At 49.8% G+C, this 17,917-nt stretch overlaps 1 protein-coding gene across 2 annotated transcripts in view; it reads right to left on the minus strand.

Moving 5' to 3' along the window:
- TFRC (transferrin receptor) overlaps nt 1-17,917 on the minus strand; it is an 83,468-nt gene that overhangs the window by 50,044 nt on the left and 15,507 nt on the right. For both annotated transcript variants that reach the window (XM_075340442.1, XM_075340443.1), the window contains exons 3-4: nt 16,385-16,592; nt 12,168-12,372 (exon numbers count right to left, since the gene is read on the minus strand). In XM_075340442.1, coding sequence (XP_075196557.1) covers nt 12,168-12,372; nt 16,385-16,592 — 413 coding nt within the window. The remainder of the gene's footprint in view (nt 1-12,167; nt 12,373-16,384; nt 16,593-17,917) is intronic.

Consider the following 17,917-nt stretch of genomic DNA (forward strand, 5'->3'; position numbering starts at 1 on the left):
AGGAGACACCACCTTAGGAAGAAAGTCCGGAGTCGGACGGAGAACTACCTGGTCTTGGTGAAAAAACAAAAAAAGGTGACTCTGAAGAGAGCGCGGCCAAATCAGAGACTCTCCTGAGAGAAGTTATGGCCACCAGAAAGACGACTTTCTGTGAAAGTCGAAACAAAGAAACTTCCCTAAGAGGCTCAAAGGGGGGTTTCTGTAAGGCCGTGAGGACCAGATTAAGGTCCCAGGGATCCAAAGGCCGCCGGTAAGGTGGAATGATGTGAGATGTGCCCTGCATGAAGGTGCGCACCTGAGCCAGTCGGGCGATACGCCGCTGAAAGAACACTGACAGAGCCGAGACCTGTCCCTTAAGAGAATTGAGGGATAGTCCTAGCTGCAGACCGGACTGTAGAAAGGACAGGATGGTTGGCAAGGAAAAAAGGCCAAGGAGCATGGCCGGAAGAACGACACCAGGACAGGAAAATTCTCCAAGTCCTGTAGTAAATTTTTGCCGAAGAAGACTTCGAGGCCGAGTCATAGTGGAGATGACTTCGGGAGGAATGCCGGAAGCCGTCAGGATCCAGGACTCAAGAGCCACGCCGTCAATCTGAGAGCCGCAGAATTCTGGCGGAAAAACGGACCTTGAGAGAGAAGGTCTGGGCGGTCCGGGACACGCCACGGCACCTCTACGGACAGACGGAGCAGGTCTGGCTACCAAGCTCGCCAGGGCCAGTCTGGGGCGATGGGTATGACCCGACGGCCCTCCATTCTGATCTTGCGCAGGACTCTGGGCAAGAGTGCTAGAGGGGGAAACACACAAGCCAGACGAAACTGGGACCAATCCTGAACCAGCGCGTCCGCTGCAAAGGCCTGAGGATCGTGGGAGCGAGCCACGTAAACCGGGACCTTGTTGTTGTGCCGGGATGCCAACTCCACTTCCGGAGTGCCCCACTTGCGGCAGATCGACCGGAGCCTGATGCAGAGCCCACTCGCCGCTGTCCACTGTTTGACGGCTGAGACAATCTGCCTCCCAGTTTTCCACGCCTGGGATATGGACTGCGGATATGGTGGACTTGGAGTCCTCCGTCCACTGCAGGATGCGTTGAACCTCCAACATTGCCAGGCGGCTGCGAGTCCCGCCCTGGTGATTGATGTAGGCAACTGCTGTCGCGTTGTCTGACTGGACTCGAATGTGCTTGCCCGCCAACAGGTGGTGAAAGGCTACGAGAGCTAGGAGCACAGCTCTGATTTCCAGCACATTGATCAAGAGGACTGATTCGGACGGAGTCCAAATGCCCTGTGCTCGGTGGTGGAGAAATACTGCTCCCCAGCCGGAAAGACTGGCATCCGTGGTGAGGATCACCCAGGACGGGGTCAGAAAGGAGCGTCCCTGAGACAGAGAGAGAGGCCGAAGCCACCACTGAAGAGAGCTCCTGGCTTGTGGCGACAGAGCCACCAACCTGTGCAAGGAAGAAATCAGCTTGTCCCAACAGCGGAGAATGTCCAGCTGCAGAGGACGCAGATGGAACTGGGCAAAGGGAACCGCTTCCATTGACGCCACCATCTGACCCAGCACCTGCATAAGGTGCCTGATGGAGTGACGGCGGGGCCTCAACAGAGAGCGCACCGCCAGATGGAGGGACTGCTGTTTGACTAAGGGCAGCTTGACAAGTGCCGGCAGAGTTTCGAATTGCATCCCTAGGTATGTGAGTTTTTGGATCGGGGTCAGAGTGGACTTGGGCAGATTGACAAGCCACCCGAATTGAACAAGAGTGGCGAGAGTGAGCGAGACACTCCGCTGACAGTCTGCGCTGGATGAAGCCTTGACAAGAAGGTCGTCCAGGTAAGGAATTACTGCCAACCCCTGGAGGTGCAGGACCGCAACCACTGCTGCCATGACCTTGGTGAATACTCGAGGGGCCGTGGCTAACCCGAAGGGGAGAGCCACGAATTGGAAATGTTCCTCTCCGATTGCAAAACGTAGCCAACGCTGGTGTGAAACTGCAATTGGCACATGCAGATAGGCATCTCTGATGTCGATGGATGCCAGGAAATCTCCTTGGGTCATTGAGGCAATGACTGATCGCAGAGACTCCATGCGAAAATGCCGCACCTGAACATGCTTGTTGAGAAGCTTGAGATCCAGGATGGGCCGGAAGAAACCGTCCTTTTTGGGGACTAGGAAGAGATTTGAATAGAAACCTCTGAACCGTTCCCTGGCGGGAACCGGCACAATTACTCCGTTGGCCTGCAAGGATGCCACGGCCTGAGAGAAGGCGGCGGCCTTGGAGCAGGGGGGAGTTGACAGAAAAAAATCTGTTTGGCGGGCTGGAAGAGAACTCTATCCTGTAGCCGTGGGAGATTATATCCCGTACCCACTGGTCGGAGACGTGTTGAAACCACACGTCGCCAAAGTGGGAGAGCCTGCCACCGACCAAGGACGTTGCTGGCTCGGCCAGATAGTCAAGAGGAGGCTGCCTTGGTGGCAGCAGCTCCTGCGGACCCTTGTGGACGCGGATTCTTGCGCCAGGTGGGCTTCTGGTCCTTGGCCGAGTTAGTGGACGAGGGCTTAGAGGATGACCAGTTAGAGGAACGAAAGGAACGAAACCTCGACTGGTTCCTGCCCTGGACAGGTTTCCTGGCTTTAGTCTGTGGCAAGGAAGTACTCTTCCCGCCAGTAGCCTCCTTAATAATTTCATCCAGCTGTTCACCGAACAGCCTGGACCCAGCAAATGGGAGCCCAGCAAGGTACTTCTTTGAGGAAGCATCCGCCTTCCACTCACGAAGCCACAAGATCCTGCGGATAGCGAGGGAATTGGCGGAGGCCACCGCAGTGCGGTGAGAGGCCTCCAGCATGGCAGACATGGCGTAGGCTGAAAAGGCTGAAGCCTGGGAAGTTAAAGCAACCAATTCAGGCATAGAGTCCCTAGTGAGGGTATGCATCTCCTCCAGAGAAGCAGAGATGGCTTTGAGAGCCCACACTGCTGCAAAAGATGGGGAAAACGAGGCCCCTGTCGCCTCATAGACAGACTTTGCCAGGAGGTTAACCTGGCGGTCAGTGGGATCCTTGAGTGAGGTGCCATCAGCCACAGATACAACTGTCCGGGCTGAGAGTCTAGACACCGGAGGGTCCACCTTTGGTGAGAGAGCCCACTCCTTGACCACCTCTGGTGGAAAAGGAAAGCGGTCATCAGAACCACGCTTAGGAAAGCGTTTGTCAGGACAGGCTCTGGGCTTGGACACTTGGTCTGAAAACTGGAGTGGTTAAAGAACACACTCCTTGGTCTCTTAGGCAAAGTAAACTGGTGCTTTTCTGCCAGAGAGGGTTGCTCCTCTGATACTGGCGGATTGAGGTCCAGTACAGTATTAATGGACCCAATCAAATCACTAACATCTGCATCCCCCTCAGTCACATCAATGGGGCACATAGAGGTAGCGTCCGAGCCCCCAGTAAAGACATCCTCCTCGTCCTGCGAATCGGAGCCGCGGGACGAGGAAGGAGAGGGGTCCCTGCGTTTCCTTTTAGGAGGACGGGGTCTGGGAGCAGATGAAGAATCCTTTGTGAGCTCTGGAGAGCAAGCCGAAGCAGCAGAGGCACCCTGTGAAGGGGGCTGATGCATGCTCAGCAGAGTCCGGGACAGCTCTCCCATGGAGTCAGCAAAGGACTGGGAGATAGACTTAGTAAACAATTCTACCCAAGCCGTGGGTTCAGCCACCGGGGCCGGAGCAGCCTGAGGGAACACTGGGGAGACTCCAGGCTGAGGCACCACCATGTTAGAGCAGGCATCACAATGAGGATATGTGCTCGGTTCAGGCAGTACGAGCTTACATGCAGTGCATATAGAGTACAGCCTTGCAGCCTTGCTCCTAGTGTGAGACATGCTGCTGAGGTGGGGGCTCTGCAGTAAGAACACACTCCTTCAGAATGACCCCCCAGAGAGTGTATAATAAAGTCCACAACCAGAGGTTGTGGCTTACCAGACAGATTTGTGTGCCCTCCGGATCCCACAACTCAGACCCCCAGACAGGTTGCAGAGATGCAGCAGCCAGCGCCGATCAGTGTGAGAACGCTGATAAAATGGCGCCGGAGTGAGGAGGGTGGGGCAGGGCCTAGTCCAAGAGCGGGAACCGGAGGGCCAAGGGGATATACAGGGGAGGGAAACCTCTTCTCAGAGAGGAGTGTCCTCCCCTCTGCTGAACGGCCGGTGGGCGGCTCCGCACTGTCCCTCTGCATGACTGACATGCAGGGGCAGTGAAACCAAAAGTAGGCCGCAGCTGAAGCCGGGGACTAAATTTTACAGTACGGCCGGCGAGCAGGCACCCTCGGCGCGGTTCTCAGGGGAAACCCAGAGAACCGGCCGGAAATGTCACCAAAATAACTAACACACTCTCCCCAACAATAAAAAATGCAAGGGACCCCCTGACAATAACATCTCAATACTTAGCTTGAGAGACGCAGGGCCAGGTCCCTGAGGGATGAGTGCTCCGTCCGGCAGGGTCCTGAGAGGGCTGCGGATGGAGACCGGTCTCCTGCAAAGCAGTGAGAACCGTGCTGGCTCCCACTTCAAGCCAGAGCCCAAGGGATGGTGAAGGAGCACGGCATGTAAAGGCTCCAGCCTTGAAATCAACCTCAACAGCACTGCCGACACAGTGGGGTGAGAAGGGACATGCCGGGGGTCCAGCTTGGACCCGCTTTTCTTCCAACTCTTTAAAATCAAAAATCGAAAATCAGATGAAAATGCATGTGATCCTCCTGAACACAAAGCATTGAACTGGCTAGATTTGGTCATCCAGGGGGTGTATATGCTCGGAGGGAGGAGCTACACTTTTTAGTGTAGTACTTTGTGTGTCCTCCGGAGGCAGAAGCTATACACCCATGGTCTGGGTCTCCCATAAGGAACGATGAAGAAAAGGGTATTCCTACCTACAACATCCAATCCAAACATAACAGTAGGTATAATATTGGCAAATACCTCCAATTAGAAGGGAATTTTGTTTACTTACCGTAAATTCCTTTTCTTCTAGCTCCTATTGGGAGACCCAGACAATTGGGTGTATAGCTTCTGCCTCCGGAGGCCACACAAAGTATTACACTAAAAGTGTAAGCCCTCCCCTCTGCCTATACACCCTCCCGTGCATCACGGGCCCATCAGTTTTAGTGCCAAAGCAGGAAGGAGGAAACTTATAAATTGGTCTAAGGTAAACTCAATCCGAAGGATGTTCGGAGAACTGAAACCATGAACCAAAGAACAATTCAACATGAACAACATGTGTACACAAAAGAACAGCCCGAAGGGAACAGGGGCGGGTGCTGGGTCTCCCAATAGGAGCTAGAAGAAAAGGAATTTACGGTAAGTAAACAAAATTCCCTTCTTTGTCGCTCCATTGGGAGACCCAGACAATTGGGACGTCCAAAAGCAGTCCCTGGGTGGGTAAAAGAATACCTCGATAAAAAGAGCCGTAAAACGGCCCCCTCTTACAGTTGGGCAACCGCCGCCTGAAGGACTCGCCTACCTAGGCTGGCATCTGCCGAAGCATAGGCATGCACCTGATAGTGTTTTGTGAAAGTGTGCAGACTCGACCAGGTAGCCGCCTGACACACCTGCTGAGCCGTAGCCTGGTGCCGCAATGCCCAGGACGCACCTACGGCTCTGGTAGAATGGGCTTTCAGCCCTGAAGGAATCGGAAGCCCAGACGAACGGTAGGCTTCAAGAATCGGTTCCTTGATCCACCGAGCCAAGGTTGACTTGGAAGCCTGCGATCCCTTACGCTGGCCAGCGACAAGGACAAAGAGCGCATCAGTACGGCACAGGGGCGCCGTGCGAGAAATGTAGAGCCTGAGTGCTCTCACAAGTGCAAATCCTTTTCACATTGGTGAACTGGATGAGGGCAAAAAGAAGGTAAGGAGATGTCCTGATTGAGATAAAAAGGGGGATACCACCTTAGGGAGAAATTCCGGGACCGGACGCAGAACCACCTTATCCTGGTGAAACACCAGGAAGGGGGCTTTGCATGACAGCGCTGCTAGCTCAGACACTCTCCGAAGTGATGTGACTGCCACTAGGAAGACCACCTTCTGCGAAAGGCGAGATAGAGAGACATCCCGCATCGGCTCGAAAGGTGGTTTCTGAAGAGCAGTTAGCACCCTGTTAAGATCCCAGGGTTCTAGAGGACGCTTGTAAGGTGGGACTATGTGGCAAACCCCCTGCAGGAACGTGCGGACCTGCAGAAGCCTGGCTAGACGCTTTTGAAAAAACACGGAAAGCGCCAATACTTGTCCCTTGAGAGAGCCGAGAGACAAACCCTTGTCCATTCCCGATTGAAGGAAAGACAGAAAAGTGGGCAAGGCAAACGGCCAGGGAGTAAAACCCTGATCAGAGCACCAGGATAAGAAGATCCTCCACGTCCTGTGGTAGATCTTGGCGGACGTTGGTTTCCTGGCCTGTCTCATAGTGGCAATGACCTCTTGAGATAACCCTGAGGACGCTAGGAGCCAGGACTCAATGGCCACACAGTCAGGTTGAGGGCCGCAGAATTCAGATGGAAAAATGGCCCTTGAGACAGCAAGTCTGGTCGGTCTGGTAGTGCCCACGGTTGACCCACCGTGAGATGCCACAGATCCGGGTACCACGACCTCCTCGGCCAGTCTGGGGCGACGAGGATGGCGCGGCGGCAATCGGACCTGATCTTGCGTAACACTCTGGGCAGCAGTGCCAGAGGAGGAAATACATAAGGCAGTCGAAACTGCGACCAATCCTGAACTAACGCGTCTGCCGCCAGAGCTCTGTGATCTTGAGACCGTGCCATGAATGCTGGGACTTTGTTGTTGTGCCGAGACGCCATTAGGTCGACGTCCGGCATTCCCCAGCGGCAACAGATCTCTTGAAACACGTCCGGGTGAAGAGACCATTCCCCTGCGTCCATGCCCTGGCGACTGAGAAAGTCTGCTTCCCAGTTTTCTACGCCCGGGATGTGAACTGCGGAAATGGTGGAGGCTGTGGCCTCCGCCCACAGCAGAATCCGCCGAACTTCTTGGAAGGCTTGACGACTGCGTGTGCTGCCTTGGTGGTTGATGTACGCAACCGCCGTGGAGTTGTCCGACTGAGTTCGGATCTGCCTGCCCTCCAGCCACAGCTGGAACGCCTTTAGGGCTAGATACACTGCCCTTATCTCCAGAACATTGATCTGAAGGGAGGACTCTGTCGGAGTCCAGGTTCCCTGAGCCCTGTGGTGGAGGAAGACTGCTCCCCACCCTGACAGACTCGCGTCCGTCGTGACCACAGCCCAGGATGGGGGCAGGAAGGATTTTCCCTTCGACAGAGAAGTGGGAAGAAGCCACCACTGAAGGGAGGTTTTGGCTGCCCGAGAAAGGGAGACGTTCCTGTCGAGGGACGTCGACCTCCTGTCCCATTTGCGGAGAATGTCCCATTGAAGTGGACGCAGATGAAACTGCGCAAAGGGAACTGCCTCCATTGCTGCCACCATCTTCCCTAGGAAGTGCATGAGGCGCCTCAAGGGGTGTGACTGGGCTCGAAGGAGAGATTGCACCCCTGTCTGTAGTGAACGCTGTTTGACCAGCGGTAGCTTCACTATCACTGAGAGAGTATGAAACTCCATCCCGAGGTAAGTTAGCGATTGGGTCGGTGTCAATTTTGACTTTGGGAAATTGATGATCCACCCAAACCTCTGGAGAGTCTCCAGAGCAGTGTTCAGGCTGTGTTTGCATGCCACCCGGGAGGGTGCCTTGACTAGAAGATCGTCTAGGTAAGGGATCACCGAGTGTCCCTGAGAGTGTAGGACCGCCACCACTGTTGCCATGACCTTGGTGAAGAACCGTGGGGCTGTCGCCAGGCCGAAAGGCAGTGCCACGAACTGAAGGTGTTAGTCTCCGATGGCGAAACGCAGGAAGCGTTGATGCTCTGGTGCAATCGGCACGTGGAGATAAGCATCCCTGATGTCGATTGATGCTAGGAAGTCTCCTTGGGACATCGAGGCGATGACGGAACGGAGAGATTCCATCCGGAACCGTCTGGTTTTCACGTGTCTGTTGAGCAGTTTGAGGTCCAGAACGGGACGGAATGATCAGTCCTTTTTTGGCACCACGAACAAGTTGGAGTAAAAACCGCGACCCCATTCTTGAAGGGGAACGGGGATCACCACTCCTTCTGCCTTCAGAGTGTCCACCACCTGAAAAAGTGCATCGGCTCGCTCGGGGGGGCGGAGATGTTAAGAAGAAACGAGTCGGAGGACGAGAGCTGAGCTCTATCCTGTAACCGTGAGACAGAATGTCTCTCACCCATCGGTCTTGGACATGTGGCCACCAGGCGTCGCAAAAGCGGGAGAGCCTGCCACCGACCGAGGATGCGGCTTGGGGAGGCTGAAAGTCATGAGGAGGCCGCCTTGGGGGCGGTTCCTCCGGCGGTCTTTTTAGGACGCGACTTAGACCGCCATGAATCAGAGTTCCTCTGGCCCTTCTGTGGCCTGTCGGACGTGGAGAAATGGGACCTGGCTGAGGGCCGAAAGGACCGAAACCTCGGTTGTATCTTTCGTTGCTGAGGTCTGTTTGGTTTGGATTGGGGTAAGGACGAGTCCTTTCCCTTGGATTGTTTAATAATTTCATCCAATTGCTCACCAAACAAACGGTCGCCCGAAAATGGCAAACCGGTTAAGAACTTCTTGGAAGCAGAATCTGCCTTCCATTCGCGTAGCCACATGGCCCTGCGGACTGCCACCGAATTGGCGGATGCTACCGCTGTACGGCTCGCAGAGTCCAGGACGGCGTTCATGGCGTAGGACGAAAAAGCCGACGCCTGAGAAGTCAAAGACACAACCTGCGGAGTAGAGGCACGTGTGACTGCATTAATCTCAGACAGACAAGCTGAGATAGCTTGGAGTGCCCATACGGCTGCGAATGTCGGAGCAAAAGACGCGCCTATGGCTTCATAGATGGATTTCATCAGGAGCTCTATTTGCCTGTCAGTGGCATCCTTGAGCGATGAACCATCTGCCACTGCTACTATGGATCTAGCCGCCAGTCTAGAGACTGGAGGATCCACCTTGGGACACTGAGCCCAACCCTTAACAACGTCAGGGGGGGGGGGGGGGGGGGGGGAAGGGGTAACGTGTGTCATTAAGGCGCTTAGTAAAGCGCTTGTCCAGAAATGCTCTGTGCTTCTGGACAGCATCTCTAAAGTTAGAGTGATCGAAAAACGCACTCCGTGTACATTTGGGAAACCTAAACTGGTGTTTCTCCTGCTGTGAAGCAGACTCCTCTATCGGTGGAGTTGGAGGAGAAAGTTCTAGCACCTGGTTGATGGACGCTATAAGGTCATTTACTATTGCGTCTCCTTCAGGTGTCTCAAGATTGAGAGCAACGTCAGGATCAGAGCCCTGATCTGCGACCTCCGCTTCATCCTCCAGAGAGTCCTCATGCTGAGACCCTGAGCAGTGTGATGAAGTCGAGGGAAGTTCCCAGCGAGCCCGCTTAGCCGGTCTGGGACTGCGGTCCGTGTCGGAGTCCTCACCGTGGGACCTAGGAGTCACCCCAGGAGCACTTTGCTGCGCCGACCGAGGGGGGCCTGGGGGCAATGATTCAACAGTGCCCGGGGCCTGTGTTACCGGTCTGGACTGCAAGGCTTCTAGTATCTTAGCAGACCATCTGTCCATAGACTGAGCCATGGATTGTGAAAGTGACTCAGAAAGTTTCTCAGCCAACACTGCAAACTCTGTCCCTGCCACCTGGACAGTGGAAGCCGGTGGTTCTACCTGGGCCGAGGGTCCCACCAGTGCCTGAGGCTCCGGCTGAGTGAGTGTCACAGGGGCCGAGCATTGCACACAATGAGGGTAGGTGGAACCTGCAGGTAACATAGCCGCACAAGAGGTACAGGTTGCAAAATAAGCCTGTGGCCTTGGCACCCTTGCTTTTTGCGGACGACATGCTGTTGTCTCCTCTTAGAGCAATCAGTGAGGGTATATAGCCAGCACCTAGTAACCGGTGCGGCTTACCGACCGCCCAAAGCGGTTGTGTGTCCACCAGATTCCCTGCCTGGGCCTCCCAGAGCTGTGGAGCTCGTTCTGAAGTTCTCCACCGGCAGAAGTGATCATAACAATGGCTGCCAGCGTTCTCGGAGGAGGGAGCCGTGGGCGTGACTCAAAGTGCGGGAATCTGGTGCCCCACAGTGCTCAGTGAGGGGGGAGGAGGATACCTAAGTATGCTCCAGCCCTCACCGCTGACGTCCAGTCTAGCGTCCCGTCCTTACCCCTGACTGGCAGGCCCGGGGGCGGGAGTATATGGTACTAGGCCGCAGAAGCCGGGGACTAAATTTAGTAACGCGGCCGGCAAACAGGCGCGGTCGGCGCGGTAGTCCCGGCGACAAAAAACACAGCAGCCGCTGCAGCGTCTGTTACACAGGCGCTCTATGCGCCGTCCCCAAGGGGACACAGAGTACCTCTGAGAAGCAGGGCCTGTCCCTGATGATAACCGGCTCCTGTCCGTCAGATTCCCCCAGGGGCTGCGGAGGGAGCCCGGTCCCAGTGCATGGTGACCGTTTAGGATCCCACTTCTCCCAGAGCCTCTAAGGGATGGGGAAGGAAAACGGCATGTGGCTCCAGCCTTTGTACCCACAATGGGTACCTCAACCTTAACAGCACCGCCGACAATAGTGGGGTGAGAAGGGAGCATGCCGGGAGCCCTGTTAGGGGCCCTCTTTTCTTCCATCCGATAAAGTCAGCAGCTGCTGCTGACTAAATGTGGAGCTTGCGTGAATGTGTGCCTCCTTCAACACAAAGCAAAAAACTGATGGGCCCGTGATGCACGGGAGGGTGTATAGGCAGAGGGGAGGGGTTAAACTTTTTAAAGTGTAATACTTTGTGTGGCCTCCGGAGGCAGAAGCTATACACCCAATTGTCTGGGTCTCCCAATGGAGCGACAAAGAAATATTGTTTAGCTGTATTGCCTACCCCACATGGAGAACATTGCAGTATCTTCTACATGGTTACGACCAGCGTAGTGCTCCCATAACGAGCATGCATGTGCAGTAACTAAGGTGTATACCATCAATGGCCAGCTCTTTGGAAGTGCGCGTAGCTAGAGCATGCACTGTGGCTCCCTGCACTATAAAACGGCTGTAGCACATGTACTAGGTGCAGAGCAATCTAGTCAGGGTGCTCCTAACACGGACATGTGCATTACATAGTAACGTAATGTCTGCAGAACCAGTGCACAGCCGTTACACATCAGCCTTCTCAGAAGCCCTATTCTGTGCAATAAACAAATACAAGGTAGGGGCACAAGCGCAATTGTATTGTAAAAATAGATAATGTCACCACCACTGCGGAGAGCGGTGGTGACATGAAAACCGACTGGAGACTCAGCTTTCAGCGACATTGGGTGCAACAACTTGCATCTATTTCGCGCTCTAAGAACAGTGCTCCATATAATGTCTGTATGGGGGAATGCTGTCAACTAGGGGAAAATGAAGAACCAGCCCTACCACAGCACTGGTGCGTCAGACCAAGGCCTGTTTCACATATCCGGCATGTCGCCGGATGCCAGATCCGGCACGCATGCAGTACAGTATATTCATTTACAGTGGAAGCGCGATACCATGCGGTTGTGTGCTTCATGCACAACCGCATTTGTCCACATGGCGTCGCGCTTCCACTGTAAATGAATATACTGTACTGCATGCGTGCCGAATCTGGTGAAATGCCGAATATGTAAAACGGGCCTAAACCGCTACCATTACTGATGCTACAGAGCTGCTTGTAGATACGTGGAAAACCTGTGCTGTGATGGTCGCAACGCTACCAGCCGCTCACATGAAACTCAGGAGCAATACACAGGAAGGAGAGATTACTAAATACCATGGTAAGATAGCATAGTTTCTGCCACCGCTGCTTATTCTTAATATACAATAGCTACATACAAAAAAAAAAAAAAAAAAGCAAATGTTAAATGGCAATGTGGAAATGTCCTGTTAATGCTAAAGTGTCCGTTTAATGTGCACAATGGACAACAACTTCTGCCAAACACTGCATGCTGAGGCACGGCGCTCATCAATAAATTTGACGCCCACCTTACTAATTAATAAGACTAATGCCTATAAAATAATGACCAGAAAGTAAATACATTTAACTACATAAGTGTTTGGGGGGGGGGGGGGGGGGGGTTTGACACTTACGAAACTATTGACTCAAATAAGGTGGCATCTATCTTTTTCACCAACATAGCCCTCACACTATTCCAATACATGATTGTTGGCATCGGCTGTTCAGGGTCCTCATCTTCGGAATTGCCATTAGACGTCAAGCACTCCTCAGAGCCTCCATTACTCAGCTGCACAGAGCCAACACGACCACGATAACTTAAATACCCAATGAGAAACCCTGGAACACAAAAATACTTTTGGTTAATTGAGAAAGCACAAACAAAAAGTACAAGTCTCTGGTGTTGAAGACAAGAAGACGCCTACATAATGGTATGGAAGCCTTGGAGCAGAGGTTACCAGCCTTATACTCCCGGGGAGCCCTAAAACATTGTAAAACCATGGCTGCCTTAACGACCCCGGAAATTTGAGGTTTGCTTTCCTCACTGAGATCCATAAGTTTCTGACATCCAGGAGTGTCTCCCCCACCACACCAAGAAGAGGGGCAGCTTTAAAATGACACCATTTGTTTTACAATATTTAAAAAAAAAATAAATAAATATCAGACCCCCCTCCTGAAGAAGCACTGCTGTGAAACGAGCATATATTTTTCCTCTACATCACAGCCAGAAGCAGCTATATTACTTCAGTGTAACTTCTCTCCCTCTAGTGGTCATGTCCATTATTTGATCTTCTAGCAATAAAACATTTCTGTAACTATGCACTTTGTATATGAATTTATTGCAGTCTCTTTATTGTTGAGTAATAACAGATGGATTTTTGTATCTAGTCTAGTTACAGTGGCAAAGTACTTAATATCATTAACTGCCATTGTCCTTTATCCCATTTGCATGTGTCACTAGTCTGTAATATACCACTACCTACCCTTTTTTTTTTTTTTTTTTAATTGTTGTGTATCAAAGTTGTTTTTTTTTTATTACAAGATAAAATAAAAGCAAACTAAAATAAAATAAGGAGTCTATCGAGTTGTAGGATTTGTGACCACAAGAGGGAGCGTAGCAGTTCTATTTTCAGCACAAGTAGGTTCCCTCTGCTGGTTACAAAAACAATTTCAGTGTGGTCGGATTGAGTTCAATAAATAAACGGAATAACCTCAAATTCCAATTAAAATGACTATCTTTATTGATTTATATCAAAAATGAAAAAACACCCCGTGATATTGCACACGTAGGGTCACATGAGAGGAGCTGAAATATATGGGGTCCCTACAACTCCCTAGGGGGACCTTGCTCCTACCTGCCAACGGAGGGTTTGACACCGTAACTGTTTTGGGCGCCCCCGTTCCACGTCTGCTGTCCCTCACTAAACCCTAACTGATTAGTGAATTAAATATAAATTAATTACACTCTTGGTGGCCACACACTAGTAGTCATGCATACAAGATATTAGTAATTTTCAATATATCTCAGACTGTAAAATGCTTCTAAAACATTGAAAAAGGAGAATGATAATTTTCTATATATGTCAGACTACAAATTGCTTCCAGATCATTGAAAACAACTATACAGGACCAGTAAGAGGGGAATCACAACTGAACACAATGTGCGCCGTTCCATCAGTTAGTAATTTTACTCCCTCCCTTGTCCTGATGTATTGTGGCCATAATGCATGGAAAAACTCATCACAAACATGAATATATTCTCTCAGTAGACACTGCACAACCCCAATCAAGGCAAAGTATATACAAACAGTGCAGTGTCCAAGAAAAATCAGATAGGCATTTAATATGCCAAGCATATAAAGGTGAACAAGATACACCCAGGGGAAAAAAATATAATGGTTACTTCCCTTTAATTACATGCTCTATATCGCCTCGACGCGTTTCCCCTTCCAGGATACAAGGATCATCAGGAGGCTAAGGATCATGAATATAAGATGTAGGTGGAAAGGTGATCCATGGCTGTGCGCCCAGATCACAGGATGTCCGGGGTTTAAAAGCCGGCGCCAATCAGAGTCACATGGACCTGGCAACCAGATTCTTTGGCTACTCTGTCTCCAAAAATCACACTGCGCATGTCACTTCTGATCCGGTCACAAGAGGTCCTTAGTTAGTCATTGCGCCTGCGTGCGCTCGTTCCAGCTTAGTAATTATGCAGGCTGTAAGTCAGGAGGCGGTAGCCGACCAATTGGCCACTCCGCCCACATAAGCCACCACGGAGACACCGTCCAATGAATACCGCGCCATCCCCGGGGGCACAAACCAGACACCTGAACTCAGGAGCTTCACCACGCATGCGCGCTCTGTTTCACAATAACAGCAGCGCGCTCACCATAGGAGCGATCATGGGAAGGGAAAACAGAAACAGAAACCTTTAATTCATTCAAACTAGTGTGTATATATAAATAAACAGATGGTGTGTATACCTATGAAGGGATGCTTCCCTCCGGTTTCGGCCCCCTTAATATAGTAGATTGTGACCTCTACCAGGATCCTTATGATGATGGGGGCAATTGATATGGATGGTAGCTATCTGGCATTGTTTCTGTTTTCCCTTCCCATGATCGCTCCTATGGTGAGCGCGCTGCTGTTATTGTGAAACAGAGCGCGCATGCGTGGTGAAGCTCCTGAGTTCAGGTGTCTGGTTTGTGCCCCCGGGGATGGCGCGGTATTCATTGGACGGCGTCTCCGTGGTGGCTTATGTGGGCGGAGTGGCCAATTGGTCGGCTACCGCCTCCTGACTTACAGCCTGCATAATTACTAAGCTGGAACGAGCGCACGCAGGCGCAATGACTAACTAAGGACCTCTTGTGACCGGATCAGAAGTGACATGCGCAGTGTGATTTTTGGAGACAGAGTAGCCAAAGAATCTGATTGGTTGCCAGGTCCATGTGACTCTGATTGGCGCCGGCTTTTAAACCCCGGACATCCTGTGATCTGGGCGCACAGCCATGGATCACCTTTCCACCTACATCTTATATTCATGATCCTTAGCCTCCTGATGATCCTTGTATCCTGGAAGGGGAAACGCGTCGAGGCGATATAGAGCATGTAATTAAAGGGAAGTAACCATTATATTTTTTTCCCCTGGGTGTATCTTGTTCACCTTTATATGCTTGGCATATTAAATGCCTATCTGATTTTTCTTGGACACTGCACTGTTTGTATATACTTTGCCTTGATTGGGGTTGTGCAGTGTCTACTGAGAGAATATATTCATGTTTGTGATGAGTTTTTCCATGCATTATGGCCACAATACATCAGGACAAGGGAGGGAGTAAAATTACTAACTGATGGAACGGTGCACATTGTGTTCAGTTGTGATTCCCCTCTTACTGGTCCTGTATAGCTGTTTTCAATGATCTGGAAGCAATTTGTAGTCTGACATATATAGAAAATTATCATTCTCCTTTTTCAATGTTTTAGAAGCATTTTACAGTCTGAGATATATTGAAAATTACTAATATCTTGTATGCATGACTACTAGTGTGTGGCCACCAAGAGTGTAATTAATTTATATTTAATTCACTAATCAGTTAGGGTTTAGTGAGGGACAGCCGACGTGGAACGGGGGCGCCCAAAACAGTTACGGTGTCAAACCCTCCGTTGGCAGGTAGGAGCAAGGTCCCCCGAGGGAGTTGTAGGGACCCCATATATTTCAGCTCCTCCTCTCATGTGACCCTACGTGTGCAATATCACGGGGTGTTTTTCCATTTTTAATAATATATATATATATATATATATATATATATATATATATATATATATATATATATATATATATATATATATATATATATATATATATATATATATATATATATATATATATATATATATATATATATATATATATATATATATATATATATATATATATTATCTCAATAAAGATAGTCATTTTAATTGGAATTTGAGGTTACTCTGCTGGTTACAGACAGCTCTGCTTCTGTTTTTTTTCTGATCGATCATAACTATGATTGGATAGGAATATAATATATAACAGATTGATTAAGACCAGATGAAGCTGCACCAATGGCCTAAGAACAGTGGCAGCATAGATCTGCTTTGGATTACCTCTTGGAGAGAAGCAGATGTTTCGCCATCAGAACTTGTTTAATGTATGATGTCTTTGCAGGTGAAACAGTTGTACTCCTAAATCGTGTCCTCACTTATCAATTCTAAGCCCACAGCAGGTCCACGTGGCCGCCCCATCATGGTCACATCAGTGCTGCTCTGCCTGAGGTTACCCCAACTGCTAAACTCCTCTTGTCAACATTTTGGTGTTTCTTACCAATCATGAACAAAAAGATGACAACCAGGATTCTAAAGCATAAACTTTTACATCCATTTTTTCCAGACTGGTGTTTCACAAGATGGTCTCCCATAGGCTGATCACCACATTCTTCCTCTTCGGCCAACTTCATCTCAACTTGACTGCTGTCGCCATCTGTTTGTGGGGTCAAGCTGAAGCGGGTATAAGTAAGCGGCACCCTGCCAAACTAAAGCAAAAAATTCAATAAGACACAACACAGGCATTATTAGTAAAATAAAAAAAGAAAATTCTTGGATTCTTCTTAGACACTGAGGGGTTTTCCACAAAGTTAAATTTTCATCAATAGATTTTTGAATAATAAGTTTCACAATTGGATGCGATTAAAATTAATTGTTTGAGCGGAGATAACCTTCTATATGTGTCCCTACTATTTACTGTGTAACGATATGTGACTGTACAGGAACATGGTGTGATCATACCACTGCTTGTGGGCAAAGAGTGATAGCAACAGAGTATACAGACATTACAGCATGGCATAATAGATTATTCTCTTTGTGAGGTAAAGCATTTCTATGCTTGTTATATATAAAAAGTTCTCAGAAATATATTTTTTGCATTCCCGCACTATAATGTATGTTCTACTTTATTACTTCCTCAAGTTCATGAGCAGTGGTAGTATTCGCTGCACCACAATTATTTCCCCATTAGGCACTGGAAAAGGATTTGTGGAGAGGCACACAGACGTATGCCACTCCAAATTCATAAACAGGAATACACCTCAAAAGAACACCATACCCACAGTAAAGAACGGTGGTGGCATCATGCTTTGGGCTGTGTTTCAGCAACCGGAACCTTACTCAAGGTGGAGAGAATTATAAAAAAATATATCTTTCTACATACACACTAAAAAGAGAAGCAATGTTCAGAAAAATGTCCACACTGGCTACTGTGACTTTAGAATTCAGCGTCCTATTTCAGACCAACCACAATGTTATCTTTTGTTTTATTGAAGTATTGAACCTGTGCAAAGATCACAGTGAAGGGAGGAGCAGGGTCAACGGTGACATCGCCTATTGTGTTGGTGGATCTATGTTAGGTGTGTGTAGAGGCAATACCATATTATAACCTGCCTCATAATATGGAGCCTTGCTGAAAACACTGCTTGAAAGAAAAAAGGAAGTGCATGTCTTAAACCACAATAGCCTGTGAGGAGATAGCAATTTTTTTTTTTGGAAATAGTGATTTGAAAGAGCATGTAACAAAACTAGCCATAGGTCATTTTCAGATGATAGTCAGTCAAGGAGAAGGGGGGAGGGAATGGAGGGCAGGGGGGTGGGGCTGAGAAATGCATCTTTAATTCAAATCTTCCAAAATCTCTCATGTTAAACTGTACACGATGTAGTAGTGCCTGTTGAGCAGACTGACTAACGGGGAAGTAAAATAGTTAAAAAAAAAAAAGAAGGGAATTTTGTTACTTACCGTAAATTCCTTTTCTTCTAGCTCTTATTGGGAGACCCAGACGATTGGGGTATAGCTACTGCCCTCTGGAGG

Source organism: Anomaloglossus baeobatrachus, chromosome 3, assembly GCF_048569485.1.
Source record: "Anomaloglossus baeobatrachus isolate aAnoBae1 chromosome 3, aAnoBae1.hap1, whole genome shotgun sequence".
Lineage (NCBI taxonomy): Eukaryota > Metazoa > Chordata > Amphibia > Anura > Aromobatidae > Anomaloglossus > Anomaloglossus baeobatrachus.